This window comes from Ascidia mentula, chromosome 4 (assembly GCF_947561715.1).
Source record: "Ascidia mentula chromosome 4, kaAscMent1.1, whole genome shotgun sequence".
Taxonomy (NCBI): Eukaryota; Metazoa; Chordata; class Ascidiacea; order Phlebobranchia; family Ascidiidae; genus Ascidia; species Ascidia mentula.
The window spans coordinates 17,051,774-17,062,033 of NC_138569.1; the positions used below are offsets into that span (position 1 = coordinate 17,051,774).

At 37.8% G+C, this 10,260-nt stretch overlaps 3 protein-coding genes across 5 annotated transcripts; 1 reads left to right on the forward strand and 2 right to left on the reverse strand.

Moving 5' to 3' along the window:
- Window positions 1–627: 627 nt before the first annotated feature.
- Window positions 628–4,101, reverse strand: LOC145897409 (uncharacterized). Of its 3 annotated transcripts, none has more exons than XM_082985686.1 (13): window positions 3,960–4,101; window positions 3,785–3,884; window positions 3,660–3,722; window positions 3,464–3,601; window positions 3,312–3,394; window positions 3,181–3,250; window positions 3,039–3,077; window positions 2,879–2,982; window positions 2,305–2,418; window positions 1,938–2,076; window positions 1,408–1,460; window positions 1,246–1,345; window positions 628–749 (listed from the first exon to the last, which is right to left on the reverse strand). In XM_082985686.1, exons 1-13 carry the CDS (start codon window positions 4,050–4,052, stop codon window positions 733–735), a joined length of 1,113 nt encoding a protein of 370 aa, XP_082841812.1. In that variant the 5' UTR covers window positions 4,053–4,101; the 3' UTR covers window positions 628–732. The 3 variants fall into 3 exon arrangements, with proteins under 3 accessions (XP_082841812.1, XP_082841811.1, XP_082841810.1); XM_082985685.1 differs by having other exon boundaries at window positions 1,408–1,457; window positions 3,181–3,256; XM_082985684.1 differs by having other exon boundaries at window positions 3,181–3,256.
- Window positions 4,102–4,949: 848 nt separating this feature from the next.
- Window positions 4,950–6,307, reverse strand: LOC145897408 (uncharacterized). The gene has a single exon (XM_082985683.1). The coding sequence runs from the start codon at window positions 6,233–6,235 to the stop codon at window positions 4,955–4,957; it is 1,281 nt and encodes a 426-aa protein (XP_082841809.1). The 5' UTR covers window positions 6,236–6,307; the 3' UTR covers window positions 4,950–4,954.
- A 1,157-nt stretch (window positions 6,308–7,464) lies between these two features.
- Window positions 7,465–9,969, forward strand: LOC145897180 (choline-phosphate cytidylyltransferase A-like). Its single transcript, XM_082985366.1, has 9 exons — window positions 7,465–7,658; window positions 7,724–7,814; window positions 7,927–8,043; window positions 8,100–8,251; window positions 8,306–8,384; window positions 8,444–8,661; window positions 8,700–8,879; window positions 8,952–9,049; window positions 9,210–9,969. The coding sequence occupies exons 1-9, from the start codon at window positions 7,548–7,550 to the stop codon at window positions 9,283–9,285; spliced, it is 1,122 nt and encodes a 373-aa protein (XP_082841492.1). The 5' UTR covers window positions 7,465–7,547; the 3' UTR covers window positions 9,286–9,969.
- Window positions 9,970–10,260: the final 291 nt, after the last annotated feature.

Sequence of the window (10,260 nt, forward strand, 5' to 3'; positions counted from 1 at the left end):
GGTCGGGTCTCTTCCGACAGTTGAAAAACCGAGGAAAACAAATCAATCTAGGCCAGGTTTTTAGTAGTGGGAAAAGCAAGTTTTAACAAAAAATGTTGTCTTTTGAAAGAATCTATTTGAACAAGAAACTGGTTATGCTTATAAAAGCGAAATCAAACCTGCTGACAAAAATTAATGGCACGTTGCTTTATAACACATACGAATTGCAGCAATTTGCTGAGGCAGAGAGAAAAACAACGCCTAACCGAGGGCCAGATACTCACACAGTTAATGAACAAGTAATACTGGAGGAAACATTCAATGTGAGAGTGTTTAACTTCAGCTCACATTTATTGCATTTTTTGTCAATAGAAGAGTCCAACTGGATGTTTAATAAGTCTGTAGGTATATAAAAACTAGTGGCCGACCTGATATCATGTAATATCGTACTTTTGAAAAACAAATACACGTTTCTGTTTTTCCAAAAATTGAACCCAAATAAGACTGGGATCAAACAAATGTGAAACAGATTTTAATTGCCGATTTATGGCGAGTCGGAAGACACGGGGGAATAAAAACCAGACTGAACACTGCGACTACTTCTCTCATACCTTTGGCTGAACACCACGATCGATCAAGTTTACTCGCTTATGCCAACGAACTTGTATTGATTGTTTTGAAAAAAGAAAAGTAAATAAATAAATGCCGAAGCAAAAAAGAAAAACAATAAACGAGAAATAACAACAGGATTCTTCAGCTCTCCAAAATATCTGAACGAAAATGTGAAAGTTTCAACATGTGTCAATTTGACGTCAATATTTAACTTATCTATTTACCATAAATAATACATCACAAATACATAATGTTAAACTCATCCCTGTAAACGTTTCAGTTGCATGGTTTAAGCGACATCGTTTTAGTGTATTGAGAAAGGTTGGTTCTCATCTAACCGAGCTTATTTTCATACTACTACAGATTGTCATTAATGTGGCGCAGTTTAATAGACGTTTTTCGTGTCCACGATGACGGCAATAACTATAATTTTAAGGAGATTCGGCATCAAGGAATGAATATATTTTACGTTTCATTGGGATGGTAATGTACATTCACTCTTATGAAACGCCAACGGATAATTTCACAGCAATCGCGGGTAACAAAACAAGTTTTGCCGTTTTTAAACAACTAAGCAAACCATAGTATGTTGCTTACAATAGGCTCAAAATCTAGTTGGCATATATACATGTCGTTGTCGTTACCATTACATACCTTTGGGGTAGTACAAGTGCCTGAGCTTTCGTGTCGCCTTTACCGTACACGCTGTCGTGGCAGGTGGGGAAGGCAGCAGTCCTATGGGATCGGGAGGTATCTGATATTAAGATAAGTCGTCAGGGTTGTCATATAAATCCATGATGAAAATACGTTGCAAACCTGTGGTTTTGTGGACGGACTTAGTGGTGTCACGGGTTTCGCTAAACTTTCTTCTGCAGAGATAAGAAGTTTAAAGACAGACTTTTTACGTCCATATGGCAATAAAACTTAAGAAGCGTGTGTGGCGGAAATGGTTCAGAACGTAAAGTTGAAAGCATCTCGTAAACCTATTCATTTCTGTGTTTAAATCAAACCTAAAGAGAAAATTTCCAGCTTCAACTTTTATTGCCACTTTAACCATTGGTTGGAATGTCGATTAAATCCCCAAATCTCCGTGGTCCATTCATTTACGCTATTTGTAGAAAAATTTCGGGTTGGCGCTCGCCACATTTTCTACATAACCGCTTTAACATCAGTTGAATTGAGCGCGTGAACCCGAATATAGTAGTACGTTTGACAGTGGACTGAGTATTTTGTCGTTGTCGCCCCAGAATACAAGGGGTGATTCGCGCCACCTAGCGGAATGAGTGTTTCCTAGCAAAGCAACGGTTTGACATGATACATATACATATAACAAACATAATACTCACCAGAATTGTTGTTAAGGCCACTTATTTCCGAAACTGCTATTTCATCGCTATTCACTGTTCCTGGCGTTTCGGGTCTGGGCACCAATTCAAGACTGCTATCGTTTTCTGGACTGGCGTTTTGAATTGAAGATAAATCCAACTGAAACGAAAAAATGAAATTAAAAACAAATCTATTGGCATATCACGTTGCAATCAAGGAAAAACAAAACAATATCCTGGTAAACCAAAACAGCTAACTTTTAGATTTTCTAAGTATGAATATCAAATTTAAAGAAAAAAATTGTCTATGGGGGTGTGGGTTATAAGTTTTTATTAACAACCAAATCAAACCTGACTTTCCACCCAATGTATGACAAAATGAACTTACAGTTTCAATGAGAATTCGTTTAGCTTTGGGCAAGGGCTGGCAGGTTGGATTGGGACTACTTGATCGAATCACTCGCTTTAATGTTGGTTTGGGGAGAGACAGTCGTTGTGGGGCCTGCAGTGAACAGATGGTGGGTTTCACAAACCTTGTTGCAAAATAATGCAACAGAAATTCAGACATCCCATTACATTTTACATAGGGAAACACTTAATAGCTCTTTGGAGCAATCAAATTAATGCGAAGAAACTTCAGTTGTACACACTTTCGCCACAGCTGCACGAAAAAAAAAATGAAATTATGATTATAGGGAAAATAGTGTACTGTAGCTACATCACCCACACAAAAATTCACACTAATTTCAACAAAAAAAAAATAACAGTGGGATGAAAGCAAAAAAATACCTTGGCTAATCAAAAAAAAAAAAATTATTAACCTCTGGCATGGTTGGGTAACACAGTTTTTATGTGGCACATTGTTTCAGTCACACATGTTTTCAGTAATTAAACTTTATGTCCCAAACCAATTGCTTGGAGGAAAATGGTAAATATATCTCATACTCTTTAATATACCTTACCTGCTTTCTTGCAGGAGTATATGTTCTGGGTGGAAGAGATTTTAACTTTGTGGATCGGTCTTCAGATTCAAGCCAGAATTGGTTGCCTACTTGACGGAAGCTCTCTGTAAATTACCAAGCAAAATATTGTGTTGAGCATTTTTTATGCCAAAACACCTACTGGATTTTGGGATCCATTCCTCCTCATCCATTTCCTCATCTAAAAGATATTGAGAGTAAATTTTGCATTGTTATTGCCTAAGTGTAAATAAACAAAGCAATTCACTTTTTTTGAGCTTTATACTGACTATGTGTAAACATACCATGTTTGTCAACTTTAGCAAGCTTGCTGAGCTCTGTTAGCTTTTGAAGAACGTGGGGTGGAGTGCGGCCCTTAAACTTACACAAAGCCACAGTCAAAAAGCTTCCATTTTTATGTAAGCAAAAATTATACCTGTAGCTTGATATTAAATTCTTTTTCTTCATCTAGGTGAAATCCTCCATAGTCTGGGCTGTTCTTATTGTGTTTAATACTCCCTTTATTTGAAAATAGTTTTAGTAAGTCAAGTGGGTCCAGAAAGTCACAAAGCATATGAAATTATTTACCTTCAATTGGTGATAGGACGCCAATAGTTGGATCCCTGAACTTGGCAATAGGAGCAGAATGAATATCTTCATTAAGAGTAGAATTGAAGCGCTGATTCCATACCCGGGCATTGTTAGTAAGTAGAGGTGGACAAATGTCTACAAATGCAACAGTTTAGTTGGTATCACAAGCTGATATTGTTCACTTGAATTCTACCTTGCTGAAAATCAGCATCCCGGACTTCTTCAATGGATGAAATACTGCATGAAGAATTGGGTTCTGGAAAACAGATGAATTATTTTTAGTTGGACGTTGTTGCAGTTAGATAGAAATTAACAAACCTGGTATATCGGAACTTTCAACACTAGTGTCACCTGACTCAGTTGAAAATGTGCAGTTTCCGACCTTTAATTGATCACAGCCTTGCAACTTATTTCTCATCTATAGCAAACATTAACAAGCATTATCCACAACTTCACTAATTTAACAGTTTCATTCCATTAATTTTTGCTATACCTTACGCAAAGGAAACTTGATTTTGTTTTGCCGGGTGAGACTGTCTCTCAATTCCTTCATGTCACTAATAAGACAAAAACTGCCATTATCCATTTACAATCTGTTCTTGCTGCGTTTCTGTACAACTTTGATTGGTTTTATCATGTCAAATTTTGAAATGCAGGATAGTGTGCCACAGTGTATTTAACATCTGAAAGAGAAGTTGCAAGCTGAATTAAGACAACAAACATGCCCTGCACCAAAACTTAGTCATCAACATGCAACTCAATGTGCAAACATAATTTTGGGGGTTAACTAAAACAATTCATCATTTGAAAAAATTGAACTTTATAGGATTTTAAAATACACAATAGTCACTGATCATAATACTCAAAAAGAAAAGTGTACATTTAATGAGAAATACCAAATATGAGGCATCAAAAACATTTCCTAATGATAAAAACATGAATTTACATTATCTGTATGTCCAAAGTTGTAAAACTTGACAATAAATTTTGTACATTCCATACAAAAGAAAACCTTGCCTTCCCAGTGCGGCAATGAAATATATCGTAATTCACATAAAAAATTCAGCACAATGCATTAAAAATGTTTTTTTTAAAAAGCGATATCACAACAAAAGATTTAAATGAAAGAAACAAAAGCACCATTTCAAATGTGGTTTTGTTAAAATACTGCACTTCATACGTTTTCAATAATATTTTTATCTCAATAAATTATTCTTGCAAGCCATTTTATAACGTAACTAATGCAAAAATATTTGAGTGGCAATGCACCAAGTTTCCAGGAGGATGAGGTCCTGGTTGTAGATTAAAATTTCTACCTATTTCTCGGTGGTAACCATTGGCACATTAGGCAGTGCATTTTAAATGCTTTTCTCTCAATAAAGCCATACACTTCACCTTTATAGTCACTATACCATTCAAAATCATGCATAAACATTCCGCAGCATGTATTAACTGGCAGTGGTTACTTGAACGACAGTCTTTGACAAGTTAGACAGAAGCATCATTTTGTTTATCTTTAGAGTCCATACATTCCTGCTCATGGTCGGTACCCTTCAGTTCAGGCAGATTACTTTCATTGTCTGTTCCAGCTGCAATGTCAACCTTAGTTTTGTCATTGTTGGCTTCATTTACAGCAGAGGAAGTGTCAGTTGTTTCAGCAGACTCGCTTTTTTCATCATTTTGTGAAGGTGGTTCTTCTTCTTTTGATATTTCAATTGATGACTTTATTTCCATTATTTCTGCCTTAGTTTCAGTTTCAGCTTCATCAATATTGGGATTTTTCGGGGCGTCTTCTTTCGATTCTGTTGTCAAGTTTTCATTGGGTGCTGCTGATGCTTTGTTTGTTTCCTTCTTTTCAGCAGCTTGTTCCTTCAGAGCAGCTTTCATTTGTTGCTTTTTTTTGTACTCTGCATAGTATTCTTGTGGAGTAATGTTTTTTAGCCTTTTTACTTCATTGGAAAATTCATTTTCCTGATTTTTCCACTTTCGTTTGATGTTGGCATGTTTTTTTTCAATGTCTTGTAACTCATTTTGCAATTTTGTTTGATGTTTTTCCAAGGAAAGGACCTGGTTCTTAAGGACATTTAAGCGTTGCTCTGTAACAATTCCTTTTCCACTTAGAATAACTGAAGAGTCAGCCAGGATGTCCTGCATAAGACGATGATTCCTTTGAAACCGAGCAGCAGCAATATGTTTTACTGAAAAACCTTCATCTGTCTCCACACTGGCATCCTCAATGTGTTCAATGCTCATACATGACTCTTCAGTAACAGTAGACCGACTTTCAGCAGCTGCTTCTGCCTCAGCTCTGCTTTTGGCTTGTAAGAAAACCTGATATGCTGGAGAATTATGATAAGATTTCATTTGTTCTTGGTACTCGAGTTTTTCTGCTTCATACTCATCCATGTAAAGCTGCTTGTCACTGGTTTGCAGCTCACGCCACATCTTACCAATGATTTTACCAATTTCCCATAGCTTTAGATCTGGCTGGTGAGCTTTGACATCATCCCATACTTTCCTGCTGTAACGCATATATGGCATCAAAGGCTTCTCTGGAGCCTTAGGTGGCTTTGGAAGGGCACCAGCTGCACCATAGGTTTGGCCATTATGAGGGTTTGGTCCTAAATAAAGTTTACTGAATGCTGGGTGGTTGTATTGGCTGTTAATATACATCACTGTGCTTTGGGCTATGCCATTGGAAGTGCTGGGTATACCACTAACAGAGGATGCTACATCAAAGGCCACTGACCGGGTGTAGCGCCGTGACATCTATAATGTTCCACTTACACAATTCCCCTAATTCCTAAACATATAATAACTGAAGAACCATTGCTGCGCTAGTACTATATATTTAGCCAAGTTTAAAGGTTTGAAATTAGACACAGCTTTAATCTAAAACATTTTTATTTGAAAACTCATCAACCTAAAGCTTTAACTTCAACAAAACCAACACACACTATTTTGTAAATGCCAAAAGAAGAACAACACTTGTACAGAAACAATGTAAAATTATCCAACCAAAGAGCCAAAAGATATTAGATAAATTGCCAATGTTTGCTTGAGATGTGTAACTTTTAAAACCTGGTTTGGGCAGTTAACGTCGCTATGCTGCAGGTAAAGAATGGCGGAAAATGCATTGGCTTAGATAGGACTTAACAATAAAAAAAAATTAAATTTACTTTTAGGCGAAGGATATCGTCTGGAATTCACAGCAACTAACGCGTCTGGCAGCTACATGGATCACTTGATGTGCGCATTGCAATCTCGTTAGTGGGGAAAACCGCAGCATATGAAACTCTAATTTTCTAGGTCATTTCAGAAAGTTTTGCAAAAGATTTTAAAATTTTCGAAATTTTTCTAAGTTGGTTGTACGCACTAACAAAAAAACATAACCGATAAGCTTTTAGTGTCCTTCTGCTGTCGGTTTCGACACGATCAAGACTCTATTCGGCGCAGTGAAAATGAAAACGCACAAAAACAGCCCAGTTGCTCCCAGACGAGCTAGTTGTGGTTAATTCCAGACGTTTTTTCCAATGCATTTTCAGCCAATCTTTCCTTGCAGCAATGTGGTGTCGATGCCCACAGATGACGCGAAGTTGGAACCATGAATATTATAGGTTTTTACAAGCATACCACCAGAGGAAAGCTAGTTGACAAAAAAAGGACAACTCGACAGCTTCTCTCTGACAAATATAACATAGTGCAATACACAAAAAATATTCCTGCGATTCTATGTGGCATTTATGAGCCAAATGTGGATAACGCAAAATACAACCATCACATATCAGTGATATGATAACACATTTTAAAGGTTTTACATTTCCTCACTAGTAATCTCCGCAAATTTTCAAACAAAATACCCTCATTCGATCATCATATGTTGTGATATCTATTGTGATAGTCAAGGTCGATTGCATTCAAACGTTCTGGTTGATTGCACAGGACAAACCGAAGAAGGCGAGTGCAACACAATAAATCGTTTACAAATGTGACGCCTACCTCGACGTGGAACCTGAGAGGACGTCCGTTGGTTGCCGGTATTCTAAGCAATCTTACGCCTGTTGTTGTGCGACGGGGAAGTATGGCAAGCAAATCTGAAACGAGAAAGAGATCTTTGACAAATAACCACCAAGCTGAAAATGATGATAAATCTGGGAATGCCAAAGTGCGCAAAACGTCAAAACATGAATTAGTAAGTGTGTTTGTTTGTATGTATTTAGTCAAGCGTTGCAGTAATTCATGTACTATTTTGTACAGGCCCTCTATAAACCGGCAACATTTGCCCCATCTGGGGGAACACATCTGGATCAATTTACAAGGTTGACAAAAGAGGAAGCTGCAGCTGGATGTAAGAATTCTTGATCTTGCTGGTTTTATGTGTCAGTTACCATTAACTTAAGTATTTTGTGCTCATAATACCAATGTATTGTTGTCATCTTCTGTTTACCTTCCCTTTGCAGCATCAAGGCCAGCAAGGGTATATGCTGATGGGATTTATGACATGTTTCACTCGGGCCATGCCAGAGCATTGATGCAGGCAAAGAACTTGTTTCCAAATACTTACCTAATAGTTGGAAGTAAGCTGATTGCAATTATAACTACATGCTGATTATAACACTGTCAATAACATTAGTTTGCAATGATGAACTTACCCACCGACTGAAAGGGAGAACAGTAATGAGTGAAAAAGAGAGATATGAAGCAGTTCTTCATTGTCGCTATGTGGATGAGGTAGTGAAAGATGCACCATGGACTTTGAAAGCTGATTTTCTGGAAAAGCACAAGGTATGTAAATTTTTTCTTACGCTGAATTGTGATTTATTCAACTATTTAAATTAGATTGACTTTGTCGCTCATGATGACCTTCCATATGCATCATCTTCCTCGGATGATGTTTATAAACATATTAAAGCCAAAGGTTGGTCTGTACAAAGTAAATTCAAATGATAATAAGCTAATGTAACACTGTGTTTGCAGGGATGTTTTGTGCGACTCAAAGAACAGAAGGTATCTCCACATCGGATGTCATCACCAGAATAGTCAAGGACTATGATATGTACATCCGTCGCAACTTGGCCAGAGGTTACTCAGCAAAAGATCTTAACATTGGATTTATTAAGGTCTGTGCTAGTGATTTACTTAAGAGAAGTTTAACAAAAAATATATGTATGTATACCGGTCTGATGGTGAATAATGTACATTTTTAAGCTTATTGGTCCATGCTTTGTTGTAGGAAAAGAAGTTTGCTGTCCAGAGTACCGTGGATACAATGAAAGACCGACTAAAGGACATGGGTGAGAAATACAAGGAAATAGTTGGAAAAATTGAAGACCGCAGTCATGAATTGCTGGACAAATGGAAAGAAAGGTCAAATGAGTTTGTGAGAAACTTCATTGAAATGTATGGTACAATGGTAGGTGGCAGTTGAGTTGTGTGCCAGGCATTTTTTCCCTTGAATAATTTGTTGAAACTATTTTGTCAACAGAATCAGTACAAGGAGCAGATAATGGATGCAATTTCACCTGGAAGGGCGAGCCCAACTAGTGAAGATGAAGACTCTCGCAATTCTGCAGATTACTATGAGTAAGTATGTTACATGATAAATAGGCCATGTTTTCTTTAAATAACAGCATGTAACAAGTACTCAATACCAGCTTTGTAAATGAATCAAGACTCCTTACAACTCGCCCAAACACTTCTCTTTAAAGTTTCAGCATGCGTTTTTAACAATTGCCTTTTGCAGCAACCCAAGGTCACCCAGCTTCGTGGTAAAGGAAGCGGCAAATTCGATGTTAGAAGACAGCGGAGATGAATATTAGATTGTTTCATGGCCATGTCATGCGCTGACGTTTCCTTTAGAGGAATCCATATTTACATACGTGTTGATGCAAACGTACAGCACTGTTTGAAGGTTTTCATACATCCCTTAACTTGCCCACAGCTGCAGTAATTAAAATGTCGCCGGTTCATAATCTCGTTTCAGCACTTCCAAAGGCGATCACTGTTCGTTTCTCCTTCACGTTGCAATACATTCACTGGCAGGTGCCGAATCGTCTCTGTACGTGTTGATTTAGGCGTAGAGTTCTCAAGGTCCAGAAAACCCTTGGTTGTTATCGCGCGTCGAAGTCCGAAGTCCGCCTCTCTGGTTCACCTTTGTACCTGCGAACTCGACTCTTTAAGCCCGTCGACACAGTGTTCTTCTTGTGCATGTTTTTACCGCTTTCCATTTTATTGCATGTATCCTTTTCCCTTTCGGCTGTGCGCGTTGTATCGCTTTCGTCCGTCAGTTAGTGCAATGTACTGATTTTCTAAGCGGATGGTACGTGCATGTACCCTTTCATATTTGGTCTGCTAATGTTTTGCGTATGATTCACGCTCGTGCCGATTTCGCAATATGTGATCAAGGCACCACTGCATATATGTACCTGGTAATTAAAATCTTGCCACGCTGGGAATCGTGCGTTAAGAAATAATGATTTGTGTGCATGCCAGTCAGATTGTAATACTGGTTGTTGGACTTTACTTAAATACAACACCATTCACGCATAACGTCAATCAAAACTGCATTCAATGTAGTAGGCTTCCCAAAAAATCGGACTGGTAACAATTAATGCGCGGTTAGTTTTGTTACAACATTATCAAGCCAAAGGAAAGGCGATGCATGTTAACAACGTCAGACCGGATTATATCGAAACGATGTTACTGCAATGAGCCCTCACGTTTTTTGTCTGTGTCATACAATGATTGTATGCCACCAAACCGTTGCCTTTTAGTTGCAAATACCCGTTTAGTAG